General features: G+C 40.9%; 1 protein-coding gene across 1 annotated transcript in view; it reads right to left on the reverse strand.

Moving 5' to 3' along the window:
- Positions 1-15171, reverse strand: part of TENM1 (teneurin transmembrane protein 1) — a 516043-nt gene that overhangs the window by 81910 nt on the left and 418962 nt on the right. Inside the window, exon 22 of the mRNA XM_075007401.1 lies at positions 7386-7618. Coding sequence (XP_074863502.1) covers positions 7386-7618 — 233 coding nt within the window. The remainder of the gene's footprint in view (positions 1-7385; positions 7619-15171) is intronic.

Here is a 15171-nt window from a genome sequence, read left to right on the forward strand (position 1 = left end):
GGGGCTAATGGAACTCAAATAAGCAGACCCTGGATTTGTTTAACTAGGGCTTGAGTGTCTATGCTTATTTGTAACTCTGTGGCTGTGTCTACACGTGCCCCAAACTTCGAAATGGCCACGCAAATGGCCATTTCGAAGTTTACTAACGAAGCGCTGAAATGCATATTTAGAGCTTCATTAGCATGCGGGCGGCCGCGGCACTTTGAAACTGATGCGCCTCGCCGCTGCGCGGCTCGTCCCGACGGGGCTCCTTTTTGAAAAGACCCCGCCTACTTCGAAGTCCCCTTATTCCCATCGGCTGAATAAGGGGACTTCGAAGTAGGCGGGGTCCTTTCGAAAAGGAGCCCCGTCGGGACGAGCCGCGCGGCGGCGAGGTGTGTCAATTTCGAAGTGCCGCGGCCACCCGCATGCTAATGAAGCGCTGAATATGCATTTCAGTGCTTTGTTAATAAACTTCAAAATGGCCATTTGCGTGGCCATTTTGAAGTTTGGGGCACGTGTAGACGTAGCCTGTTAGGAACTGTTGAATCCTGGGTACCAAGGTAGGGCTCCTGTGCCTAGGCTGCACTATGTAGGCCCAAGTTCAAGCCCAGGCTTCCTAGTGCCCTCCCAAAATGTGGCTTGTCTTTGTTGGCCATGGAGTGAAGGAAAACTTGGCTGTCCACCCAACTGGCATTTCAAGAGAAAAAAAGAAAATTAGCTGGTGTGATTTTGAAATTGCTTTGATGTACTCCCAGAGCACAAGTCCATTGGGGCTGCATCTATACTGTAAAGCAATCGGGCTCGAACTTTGGATCCTAGGCCTGCTCAGGCTTGGAGATCCTGGGTTGGCATGAGTTGTGTGTAGACGGAAGAAGCAGTGTTAGGCTTGAATCAGATTCTGGCCTCCTGTTCTCCCACTGCAGTGTAGACAGAGCCTTAGTCATGTCTGAAAATAAGATTTAGGTTCCTAAGTCACTTGGCCCTAGAAATGCTAAGTGAAGCAATGTCTAAATACCTTTAAAATCTGGGACTAATCCTAATCTGATGTGGGTTATTTATTAGCTCTCCTTTAAAGGTGGGATACTAAAGGGAAAAGAGATTATGTGATTTGACCAGGTATACAAAATGAAACAGCAACTGCTGATCACCAACACTATTTCTGGTAACTAAGATACTACAAAAGAAAAAATCGAGTACTTGATAATGCTCAAGAAAGTGGAAAGAAATCATTTATTAGTATAATCTTGTTTACTTTCTCCTTTATTTTCAGTACTTACTTCTTCAATAAATCTGCTCGGGTCATTGCAGATTTTATATTATACCCACACCTTGTATCATTGCACATTCTGCTTAAGTACCTGGTCATCTATTACATGACTCATTAGCTTGAGTTCTCTGCGGTATTAAAAAAAATTGCAATAAAAATCATATATTGAAACCCAAGTTTAACTACGTGAACCTTACATGTTTAAAAGATTGTTACAAAGTCAATTCAAACTCAAACACGGCACTAAGGATTAATATTCAGTTAACCTTTCTGCTATCTTTCTCCCTAACTTATTATATTGAAATTTTGATGAACAAAGATGATGTTTCCCATTTGTGCTTTTATACTTCTACACATTCCAGGTTACATTGACACTACAGCCGGAAATTGTAAATTCTAGCTTGAGAAAACATAGCCGTGATCAAGCCAGAGTAGCTGTAATGGTGCGAGTGTGAGCCACACCCAAGACACACTGGGAAAAGATAAAAGGGGTAAAAGTAAGAGGGGTGAAACCAGAGTACAGATTGCAAGGATAATGAGGCTTTTCTAGACCAAACAACTGTAATATGCAAACATGAGATAGGATAGTAATGTTGGGGCCTTTATTTGGGGGCCAGGCATACTCACTGAGCCCCAGGCAGGTATGTGAGGGGCTGGCTCTGTGCTACCAGAAGATGCAGAGTGCCCCAGGTGGAAGGGGCAGGACCGGGGACAGCCAGCTTTCAGCATCGCTTGCAGCACATCATGCCCTCCCCAAATGCACCAGCCCTCAGAGCTGCCCACAGCACACAGACTACCCTTCAGTAGTGTAAATGGCCTGGGGCTCCAGCTGCCACCACTGCAGCAGTAGCAGTGGTCAGGAGCCCCAGGTCCTTTTGAATTACCAGGCCCTGGGGTAACTGCCTTGGTGCTCTGTCCCCAGTCAGCAGGCCTGATCTTTAACTCCCCGGACGTTTGTTGAAAGAGTAATACAGCAAAACTCAGAATTCCCTGTAAGTTCTTGGAACGTACTGGGATCAGCTTTTGTTTCAGAAAGTGGAGGAAATAACCAGGACTGCTATTTTACACTTGGTTGATACAAAACTGCTCAAGGTAGTTAAGTCCAAAGCAGTCTGTGGAGAGATTCAAGAGGATCTCACAAAACTAAGTGACTGGGAAACAAAATGGCAGATGAATTTTGATGTTGACAAATGAAAAGTAATGCATGTTGGAAAACATAATCCCATGATCATAATTAGCCATTACCACTCAAGAGTGTCACTGTGAATAGTTCTCTGAAAACATCCACTTAAAGTGAAGCAGCAGTGAAAAAAGCAAACAATGTTAGGAATCATTAAGAAAGGGCTGGAGAATAAAACAGAACATATCTTATTGCCTCTATAAAAATCCATGGTACACCTACATCTTGAATACTGCCTGCAGATGTGGTCACCTCATATCAAAAAAGACACCTTGGCATTGGAAAAAGTTCAGTAAAGAGCAACAAAAATGATTAGGGGTATGGAACAGCTGCCACATGACAAGGGATTAGTCAGATGGGCCTTTTTAGCTTAGAAAAGCGAAGACTAAGAGAGATATGGTAGAAATCTATAAAATCATAACTGGCATAGGAAAAAGTGAATAGAGAGGAGTTATCTACTTCCCATAACACAAGAACTAGGGGTCATCAAATGAAATTAATAGGTAGCAGGCTTAAAACAAAAGGAAGAACTACTTTACACAACAATCAATGTGTGGAACTCATTGCCAAAGGATGTCGTGAAGTCAGAGACTATAAGAAGGTTCAAAAAAGAGCTACACCAATTCATGGAGGATAGGTCCAGCAAAGGTATTAGCTAGAATGGCCAGGAATGGGGTCCCTACTTTATCTTTGTCAGAAGTGGAGAATGGGCAACAGGGGTTGGAGCACTTGATAATTATCTGGTCTCTTCATTCCTTCTGGGGGACCTGGGAATGGCCACTTACTAAGCTAGATGGACCTTTGATCTCATTCAGCATGACAGTTCTTATGACTCTGAAGAATAGGGAAGAATTGGTAGCAAATCTGGAAGGCAATTTGGGTAAAAATTTTCATTTCGTAATTCTAAAGACAGGAGGGATTTGAAAGGAGCAGAACAAGGACAAAGGAGTTCAAAAAAAGGAAGACTTTAACAAATTCAGAAGAACTTGTATGTAAGGTCCAATGGGAAGAAAACCTAAGGGATACTGGTGATAAGGAGACCCAGCAGTTTCATAAGACGACAATATTAAAGCACAACTGCAAACATGTGAACGAATTAAAGGATGAACAGCAAGAGAACAATCTGTCTCAATCAGGAGTATTTAAGTGACCTGAAAATCAAGGGGAATCCTACAAAAAGTGGAAACATGGATGAATTGCTATGGAGGAATATAATAGAATAAGTATGTGAGGACAAAATCAGACAGATTAAGGCACAAGATGAGTTACACCTAGCAGCGGGCATAAACGGACATAAGAAAGGGTTATTTAAATATATGAGGAGCAAGAGACAGATGAAAGAAAGTGCATATCTTCTACGTCGTGGGAAAGAAGAGCTAACTACATTAAGGTGGCTGAGATGTTTTATACCTGTTTTGGTTCAGCACACACTAAAAAGATTAATTGTGACCAGATACACAGCACTATTAATATTAGCAAGAAGAGGGAAGGAACAAAAGCCAAACTACAGAAAGAACAAGTTAAATCATAGGTTACTGGTATTCAAGACAGCACGATCTGATTAAGTTCACACTTAGGGTGCTTAAGGAATTATCAGACGCAATCTCAAAACCATTAGTGATTGTCTAGGAAAATCCCTGGAGGATGGTGAGGTCCTAGAAGATTGGAAAAGGGCAAACATTATAAAGATAGATATTTATTAAGGGGAACACAGATGTCCAGGAAATAATAGACCAGTCAGCCTAACTTTGATACATTGAAAGATACTGGAGCAAATTATTAAACAAATCAACTTGTAAACAAGCTGGGAATAACAGGGTGATAAATAACTAGCATGGGTCTGTCAAAAAAAATCATGCCAAACCGACCTAATATCTTCCTTTGACAAGGTTTCTAGCCTACTAGATGGGGAGGAAGTTCAATGTTTCTGTGATTCTGTTCCAGTCCACTATTTCTGTGATTCCACTCTCAACCTGGAAAGTATACTCTTAGCCTGTGTCTACACTTGCATTCCTCTTTTGAAAGAGGAATGCAAAGGACGGAAATCAAAAATGCAAATGAGGCACTGATTTACATATCATGTGCTTCATTTGCATAATCTCTTTTCAGAAGAGATTATTTCAAAAGGGAAAAAATGGTGTAGATGGGGCTCTTTCAGAAATAAACCCCATCTTCAAAAGAACCCTTCTTCCTATCTTGTTTCAAGAAGAAGAGTTCTTTTGAAGATGGGGTTTATTTTCAAAAGAGCCCCGTCTACACTGTTTTTCTCTTTTGAAAGTATCTCTTTCAAAAAGAGATTATGCAAGTGAATCATGAGATATGTAAATTAGTGCCTCATTTGCATTTTGATTTCCCTCCTTTGCATTCCTCTTTCAAAAGAGGAATGCAAGTATAGACACAGCCTTGGAGATATTAAGGTGGCTGATATTTTAATGTTCTTATAATTAATTTATTATTACAGGTTGAACAGCTCTTGTCTGGCACTCTCAGGACCTGGATAGCGTAGAATGAGAGAATTTGCTGCGACATGGGAGGTCAGTGTTGTCCAGCACACTACCAACACTTCCATTGCTTACTGGGCACTGACAAGACATTTCAGAGTAAATTAGAGCTAAATAACAATGCAACAATAGTCCTACTGAAATATTCATGTTATTAACAAATAATAATAATAATAATACAGTAATTGCTGAAAGCTCTACTCCCATATGGAAAATGACAATCTACATCACAAAGAATTTATACACTCAAAGACACGACATAACAGCTGGCTGAGACAAACAAACAAGTGAGGGGTAGGGAACCAAGGGTATGGAGATAATAGCATATGCGTAATACAGCTCCTGACTGGCTCTGATCTCAGAACTCACCAGTTGCTTTGACATTATGAGGTTGCAGTTTACTGTATGCATTTGGTTTGTGGTTTTCTCGGGTTTTTTTTGGCTGTTCCATGACTCATGAACAGTATTTTCAGAGTCAATTAGCAGCTTGTAAATCAGGTGCTAAAACCAACAAAATTCATCTTCACTTATAACTTCAATGTCGTATTTAGAAAGCCAAATATATAACTGCAATGAAAGAAATTTCTACCAACACATTTCCTCTGTATATAAACACCACAGAACAGCAAGTTGTATTCTAATTAGATATAATCAGTCATAGCTAGCAATAATACATTGACTAGTATGTTTCCTTCCGTTTTAGAGTTGATTCAGCATATTAATTAGCTGCCGGAAGTGTTAACATTTGTTTGTACTTACCTTGCACTTACCCACCATCATTAAAGACACATTAAAGTCACTCTGGCTGTTGCTACAATGTTACAAAATAAATCTTAAAACAGGGCCCAATGCTTGCCTTGGAAATACATATTTTGCTGATCTAAAATACAAATTTTCCTTATTAAAGCTATTCTTTAGGTGTCTGGAAGGTGTGAAGAGGAACGAACAAATAGCATCTCATTCATGATGCTGTCATAAGTGTCAATTAGCAGCTCGAAAAGCAGGTGTTAACAACAGAATTCATCTTCCTTCATAACTTCAACCTTGTGTTTAGAAAGCCAAATATATAACTGCTGTGTAAGAAATTTCTAGCAACATTTCCTCTGTAAATAAACAACACAGAACAGCAAGTTGTATTCTAATTAGCAGCACTAAGTTCAATAGAAGTCACTGGTGCTCTGATCTTGGCAGGATCAAGTCCTTATCCTGCATTTTACAGTAGCTTTAAGACACAGTTCATGTAGATTGGATTTTAGTGCTATTGATGGTTTAAGGCTTTGTGTATATGCAGTGCCTGACAGGACAACACTTTAGTTTGGAAACTAAAAGCGGCAGATAGCAGAGAGGTAGCCATGTTAGTCTGTATCTTCAAGAGCAACAAGAAGTCCTGTGGCACCTTATAGACTAACAGAAAGTTTGGAGCATAAGCTTTCGTGCGCAAAGACCCGCTTCATCAGATGCATGAGTCGGGGGGAGGTTCAGAGGAGTATTAAAGAGGAGGGTCCCAGTAAAAGGGAAGGCCAGAGCTGACAAGGTCTATTCAGTCAGGGTAGAAATGGCCCATTACCAGTAGTACACATCAAGAGAGGAGAAAACAAGTCAGATCAGTCAGCGGGGATGTGGCCCTTTGTTCACACGTCCACATTAGAATCTGATAATCGGCAACATCCCCCCTGACTGATTTGACTTGTTCTCTCCTCTCTTGATGTATATTACTGGTAATGGACCATTTCCACCCTGACTGAATAGACCTTGTCAGCTCTGGCCCTCCCTTTCACTGGGACCCCCCTCTTTAAATACTCCCCTGAACCTCCCGCCCCACTCATGCCTCTGATGAAGTGGGTCTTTGCCCACGAAAGCTTATGCTCCAAAATATTTATTAGTCTATAAGGTGCCACAGGACTTCTTGCTGTTCTAAAAGCTACAGACTTGTTATTTTACTCAGAACAAGTGAGATGTTGATAAGGCGCAGTTAATGACATTGGTCAAATCAGTGATTTCCAAGTTAGCACTGTGATGGATCTCCGTTGGAGGTACATTGATGCCTTGTGTTTTCTTTAATATGTACACCTCAACTCCACTAACATTATACTTGTATGCTGCAAATGACATATTCATTCTCCCACCCCTGGCGTTTGCCAGAAAGTTTAAATTTAAAATTATATTATTTTACTGTATGGCTGAATGACAGACAAAGAACATCAGCAAAAGAGAATGTGTCAGTTAGGTCAAACAAAACTGGAATAAAACTTTGTGACCAGATTATTTAGCTTGTTCAGAATACTGGAAGAGGAAAAGTTAACTTCCTGAAATGAAAAGATATGGGGGGAAGGAGTACATTACTTGAAATCTGATTTCATATAGCCAACATCATTTGAGCGTCCCTATAATTAAGAAAATAAAAATACTCAAACCAACGCAATTAAGGTAAACACTAAATATATTGTTTCCCTACCTCTAGGACTGTTGAGTGAAGCTTCTGATGCCCTCCCACCATCTCCACAGTGACTCTGATCAAACGGAAGGCACTGATCACCTGTCCCAGCCACGACATCATAGTTCTTTGCCAAATCCTTTGAATCACTGAGAGATTTCACTTTGTAGACTCTCCTGGTGTTAGTATCTGATAAGTAAAGGGATTCTGACACGGGGTCCACAGCCAGGTAGTACTTGTGAGCTGGACTTGTGCTATGACAAAGAAGAGTAAAGCCACAGAATTAATTTTCTAATCCTTCTCCCTGTATGTAATATTTACTTTCACTGGCATACAGCTCATATGGCCTGCCTTGCCACAGGTTTCAAAAGTTGGGTCACTTTCAAGAGTGTACTAAGTGTCATTTATTTCAGCATTCGTAAACAAAGCTACAACCTGCATGAAGCAGCAGGGTGCACTATAGACTATTCTGGATGAACACAAATGTCCACTTAATTGTTTTTAAACCTTATTTAATCATTGAGAAAGACCACAGTGTGAAATGTGATGCATTAATTCATATCTAGTACATTTCCAGGGGAAAGGTGGAAGGCTAAATACCATTAATGCAAGTACACATGAAGTAATGCTCCATAATTCATGTACTGGATTATCTTCTTGTAGTTAAGAAACATCATTTTAAAATATTTACATATGCTAATAAATTCTAATTGTGAACAGGGCTGCATCTCATTAGCCAATCAGATTAGTTCTTTTCTGACTGCTTTATGATCCAGGTGAGTTTGGGGAGGAGGACAACAAATAACACAAACAATGGTCCTAAACCTGCTATGGTTGCAGGAATCCTGCAAACACTGGCTAACAGTGGTCCTGGTCACAAGAAGGGATCAATGGGGACAGTCTAACATGTAAGCAGAGGGTTACTGAAATCAAGTAACTCAGTTCAGGCACGATCAGGATCCTCATCAGCCAATATCTAATGGTATTCAAACCACTGTCAGAAACACATACATGGATGTCCTTTATCACCAGAAATGGCTCCCCAATGCACTTCTGGATAAAAGACTGACATATAAGAATTTATAAAACCCAGCAATGCTCTTCCTGGAGGGAGAAGGTAGTTTCTGGCCATCAACAAAACTAAAATCTTAATCACAGTCACAGTGTTTAAGGCTGTAAGGGAATGTCAAATCATAGTTTCATCTCCTGCACATCACCAGCCACAGAATCCACACACCTGAAGGGGGACCAATATCCTGGATCAGATTTAAGCAGTGGTTTTCAAACTTTATTTATTTGCAGATGCCATAAATGTTCAAGTGGAGGTGAAAGATCCCTTTGGAAATCTTAGTCTGCACACCTCCTGGAACCTGCAGACCACAAGCTGAAACCCATAGGACTAAAATATTACAGCCCAAAGAAGACTACAGGTACAGAGAAGGGAATAAGGTCCCTGCAGTGGCAGAGAATTGATCTGTTGCCATATACCCAGATGATCTTAGCAAATGTTTAGTGTCCCATGCTTCAGATATGCACAAGGTCATGGCACTCCAACCTGGATCCTCTCTGTTCCTGAGCATGTGAGCAGCTGAGAAAGAGAGTTCTTTCTAACCACTTGCAATGATTCTGTAGTGTGCCTCAAGTCCAGCCTGTGGTTTTCTGTTTCTCAAAACAACATATTTAAATTTATCACAGAAACACATTCTTTTTAAAATTATTAACTTGTCATGTAGTTTAAAGAAACGCTGGGAAAAAAAATCATACTTCTTTCAGGAAAAACGCTTTAGTACTACTGTTACAGTGAACACCGGTTCGGTAAGGCTATAGATCTGAAGAAGTGGGTCTGTCCCCCAAAAGCTCATCACCTAATAAGTGATTTTGTTAGTCCTTAAAGAGCTACATGACTCCTTTTTTGTTTTGAGTGAACACCTAAGATCAATGGATAGAGATGAGAGAAAAGATGTGCTTCTCTCCTTTGCCAGTCTGTTTACCTGGTACATTTGACAAAGCTTGGTGTGCAATCAGTTTCCCCATCTGTGTGGGTCTTTCACAGAACAGGGAAGAGTAAAAAAGCAATATAAAGAAAATGCAATTTAAAATCAGCACATCTGGGAAGGATTTCAGGACAAGTGTAGTGTCTGAAAGTACCTTTAATGCCCGTCGTTTTAGTAAACTGATTAGATTTTAAGTTGATGGAATCACCTTAAATATGAAACCTTTAACTGATTTGAGGGAAATAACTAGATTTTATTGACTATTTATCAGACCCTCCTCCATCACTGGGCAATATTACAGATAAATGAAAATGTATAATATGAGCTATATTGGTAATGTGTATGTATGAACACATATATATTCTTTGCTCTATTTCTTCCAGTGTATTAGTTTATTTGGTATGTTATGTAACTTTGTACTCTTCTGTAATTCCTCTAGTAGAGGGCCAGATGAAATATCTTATCTTGATGAATGAGAAACTGTAAAAAGCCTGTGATATAAATTTCATAATTAGAGCCTGATCTTGCAAGGTGCTTAGAACCTCCACAGGACCTGAGTACTCAGTACTAACCAGATCAGGACACAAACTATACCAGTATAATCCTGATCATAAGATCTTATGAATGGGTGAAGGCATGGGGAGAGAGATACTGACAGGCTGAACAGAAAGCCTGAGGGAGATTGGAGGGGCAGAAGGAAAAAAAATCAGTGGAGAATAAGGAGAATGAGATTAATTGCTGAATTAAAGTTTGCCATTATTCTGAAGTTAATTAAATTTTTTGTTAGAAATATTAAGAAAAGCCATTCCTGGTGTTTGCAGCTGAAGTTCAAGAGAGACCCAGTTTGACCAAACAAAAGATTTTCCATAGAATACCAGTATGGAAAAATTTGCTAGCAAAATTCAAGATGTTAAATGAATGTACTCTATTTGCCTTGTAAAAGAACACACAGTAGTAGAGGGTCATTTTGTACTCTTCTTTTAGATGTTTTCTGTCATCCCTCTGATTAGCTTTAATACACTGGCTATTAAAAATCTCTTGATGTTCTCTATGCTTACAATCTTAAAGGCTAAAATATTTGAATTGAAATACTATTAGCAGAGATGGAGCAGACCAAATTCTTCTGATCTTATGGGAAGTTGGGAAACATATCCACACCTGGGCCAATTTTTAATCAGAAATGTTAAAACCTGTTCAAATTAGATTAATAAACCAAAATTAACAGTGATTCCTTCCCTGGGTGCTTTATCTTTATTCTTACTCTATGTCACCGGTTGCCACACAGCTTTATCACGGGATGTTAAGATCCTGATTATAGGACACCAGCAAAATAAACAGGACTACCCTGACCTCTCAGTCAAAAAAATTTTTCCATTATGAAGAGTATGAATCTTTTTCACATGAATGTTTTCAAATGAAACAAGGACTTGCCATGTACCCCACAGTGCTGTTTCACTTTAAACCTTATCTACATGTAATTTTTGCTTGAGGACAGGGAAGGAGGAAAGGATGGTATGTGACAAATACCAGTGACACTGCTTAATGGGCAGGTGCTTAGAGACTATGTACATGGGTACTGTGTAAGAATACACAAACCACAGAATCGTCTCCATAAAATGGTCATCAAAAGGGCAGTAGAGTATCAAAAAAATCTCCAGAACAGGACATAAAATCCATCACATGAATACCTATGCCCTCCAAATGACTAGTCTTACCCACAAACCCCTCCCTTCTGCCACTACACAAATGAGACTGGAACTTATCTAAATGAGAAATTGACTCTCCCCTCATACGATATTGTTACAGAGGGAGCCCACATAGTATAAAAAGAACGGGACCTACAATGAGATAATTTTTGGGTACAACCCTGGCATCTGGAATTTTCTCCAACATCCATGTCTCAAATCACCTGATTTTTTTAACCTTCAAGGAACAGTCAGAAATCCATCCCCTTTACTTTTGGGGGACTGTGTTGAGGCCTGGGTTTTGGAAACTCCCCTTTTCCCCTTGCATATCCATAGTGTGAGCAGACCAAATTGTGGGTTTTCTGCTTCCCGAGTTCGAGTATAGAAAGACACAGCACCATGAATGGCACTAAACACTGTGCTGTCTACCTCCCTCCCCTGTGAGCTCCTCCCGCACTGGGACATCGGTACCCTGCACTTCACTGCTCCTCCCATTCTTTCCCAGCACTTTCAGAACACATGAATCGCCTGATTTGCAGCTCCTCTGAAAGTGGTGGGTGACTGGCATCTGTCACATACCATCCTTTCCTCCTTCCCTGTCCACTAGTGGTGCATGGAGTAGGGGCGCAGCCAGGGAGTCTGCAGGTTGCCAGCTACTGGTTAAAAGGGTGGGGGCATAATCACACCTACGCAGGTATGGGTAACCCCCTTCAATCCTTCTGTTCAGGAAGCAGAGGGACCACATCCCTATGACTCTTGCATATGCAAACCCACCTCAGGTATGCATAAGGAGGAGGCAGGGCCTCAGCCCTGCTCTCCCTCTACATTAATTTGAAGAGCTGGCTGAGCATACTTCAACAAGGAGTAGCATGACAGCTTTCCCAGCGGTCTGGGGAGTTTCAGGAGCCTGTGCTGTGGTGGGCCACTCCAAACTGCGGGTGACTTAGGCTGTCCCAAAGGGGACGATGATTATTCCTTCATGAGCTCTACAGCAGCCTGGAAGCATTTTGCATTCCTCTGCCCTTCTTAGGGAGAAAGCCTACTGCCCACCCACATCTTCTCTTAATATAACGTGGCTGTGGCTTTTAAAGCCACAATAAAGTCATGTACAGTTAGGACTGTAGACACTATCCATAACCTCTTTGCCTGTATTTTCTACAAGTCATCCTCCCCAATTTACCACAAATCACTTCATTTAAGCTACTGGGAATAATATAGCTTTGCAAATAGGCAATTAACACTTACAGTTAATACCTGGCAGCACTTTAGTGTCAAGTAGGTTGACAAATAACTTAACTAAGGTTTAAGCCTATTCAAAGAAGCTAGTGTATTGTGTTTATACTGTATTGGTATTTGGAAAATTCATTTAAGAACAAGAACAAAAATTAAAATGCTGATTATTGCCATTTTGTTGACAACTGTCAGTCCAGAGTGAGCAAATTGAATTTTCCTCTTTTCAACTCCATAAAATTTGGAAGGACTTTGACTGGTTTAATACACAACAAATGGAAACAATCATTAAAATAAAGCCGGGAGATGCATGCAATTAACCAGGAATTGTCAATTCAATATCTTTCTATTAAGCTTTTTGTAAAATGTTGTAAAATGTTTGAAAGATCATATTTTTGATAAGGAATGTGGCAAACAAATGATTATATTCAATAATATGATTGCGGCTTAAACCTAATAATAATTGTCATATCAGTCCTCAAAACATACCATGTTAAAATACGTTTTCTGGATTTGGTTCAGTCTGCTAAATTTCTTTCCCTGCTATGCCATGCAATCATCAAAACAGGATGCGTCAATCCTGATTTATCTGCTTTTTAAAATAACAGAAGGATCAAGAGCTTGTTTCTTACGAAGGCATAAGCAGTCAGACAGGAAGAACAGATAGCTGACGACTAACCATTTTTGGACCATTTCTAAAAGCTAGATTGTCACAGCTGCATTAGCCACACGGGGAGAGGAAGGGCCCCAATACTCAGCCAAGACTGCATCTGTGGTGAGGAGAGGCAGGCCTGCTGATCCAAAGTGCCTTGCTGCAAGCAAGTGGATGGAGGGAATGGGAAGAACCCTTGCCCTTCCCTCCCTTCTCCATTCCAACTATCTGCTGGGTGGTGTAGGTGACGAGGCACAGTGGGAAATTAGATGTTTCATGAGATGGGGAAGTAATTTGCTTTGTGTACAGAGCAAAGGGGAACAGGGGAAAAAGTGTCTTTCACCACGGGCAGGCCTGCACTGAAATAAGAGATCTGAGTGGAGTGCGTGTAGTCACAGTGAGCTACCTTTGAACTAGCTAGCTCATACAACAGCAGCAGTGATGCTGTAGGGTCAGGGAGGCACATGGTCCGAAAAATTCCACTCAGTACCCCAGGAAAAAGCCCAGACTGCTAGCCTGCGCTGCCATCCACGCTGCTGTGGCTCCACCGTGATTGCTATCCAAATTATCAAAATCCAAGCTACCCCAAGTGTATCCACATGTGTGGCAGCCACCGCTTCGATTGCAGTGTAGTCATATCCCAACTGGGTGTACAATTCTCTGGGCTGCCTCTGGGCAATTCAGCTCTGCACTGCCCCTTACTCAGGGCAGTTTCTCCTGTTCCAAGCTAGCCGTAAGTTAATAAACTACAGGCCTCTCTGCTCCTCTGCCAAAGACTTACTTATTTTTTTCATTTCTAAAATTCCCGCATTCTAATTTCTCTAAGGCTACGGTTACACCTGCGAGTTTTGTCAAGAAAACTGGTGGAACATAGAATCATAGAACACTAGGACCGGAAGGGGCCTCGAGAGGCCATCGAGTCCAGTCCCCTGCCCCGATGGCAGGACCGACCACTATCTACACCATCCCTGATAGACATCTATCTAATCTGTTCTTAAATATCTCCAGCGAGGGAGATTCCACAACCTCCCTTGGCAACTTATTCCAGTACTTGACCACCCTGACAGTTAGGAACTTTTTCCTAATGTCCAACCTAAACTTCCCCTGCTGCAGTTTAAGTCCATTGCCTCTTGTTCTCTCCTCAGAGGCCAAGAAGAACAAGTTTTCTCCCTCCTCCTTATGACACCCTTTAAGATATCTGAAAACCGCTATCGTGTCCCCCCTCAATCTTCTTTTTTGCAAGCTAAACAAGCCCAATTCTTTCAGCCTTTCTTCATAAGTCATGTTCTCCAGACCTTTTATCATTCTAGTTGCTCTTCTCTGGACCTTCTCTAATTTCTCCACATCTTTGCCCAGAACTGGACACAATATTCCAGCTGAGGTCTAACCAGTGCAGAGTAGAGTGGTAGAATGATTTCTCGTGTCTTGTTCACAACACACCTGCTAATGCATCCCAAAATCATGTTTGCTTTTTTTGCAACAGCATCACACTGTTGACTCATATTTAACTTGTGATCTACTAGAACCCCTGGATCCCTTTCTGCTGTACTCCTTCCTAGACAGTCTTTTCCCACTCTGTATGTGTGAAACAGATTATTCCTTCCTAAGTGCAGCACCTTACATTTACCTTAATTAAACTTCATCCTGTTTACTTCAGACCATTTCTCTAATTTATCTAGATCATTCTGAATTATGACCCTATCCTCCAAGGTAGTTGCAACCCCTCCCAGCTTGGTATCATCTGCAAACTTAATAAGCGTACTTTCTATGCCAATATCCAAATCATTAATGAAGATATTGAACAGAACTGGTCCCAAAACAGACCCCTGCGGAACCCCACTTGTTATGCTTTTCCAGCTGGATTGAGCACCATTAACAACTACTCTCTGGGTGCAATTTGCCAGCCAGTTATGCACCCACCTTATTGCAGCGCGATTTAAGTTGGACTTGCCTAGTTTGTCGATAAGAATATTATGCGAGACCGTATCAAATGCTTTACTAAAGTCTAGGTATACCACATCCACTGCTTCTCCCTTATCTACGAGTCTCGTTATCATGTCAAAAAAAGCTATCAGGTTGGTTTGACATGATTTGTTTTTTACAAAACCATGCTGGCTGTTCCCTATCACTTTACTACCTTCCAAGTGCTTGCAGATGACTTCCTTAACTACCTGCTCCATTATCTTTCCTGGCACAGAAGTTAAGCTTACTGGCCTGTAATTTCCTGGGTTGTTCTTATTCCCCTT

This window comes from Carettochelys insculpta, chromosome 13, assembly GCF_033958435.1.
Source record: "Carettochelys insculpta isolate YL-2023 chromosome 13, ASM3395843v1, whole genome shotgun sequence".
Classification (NCBI taxonomy): Eukaryota; Metazoa; Chordata; order Testudines; family Carettochelyidae; genus Carettochelys; species Carettochelys insculpta.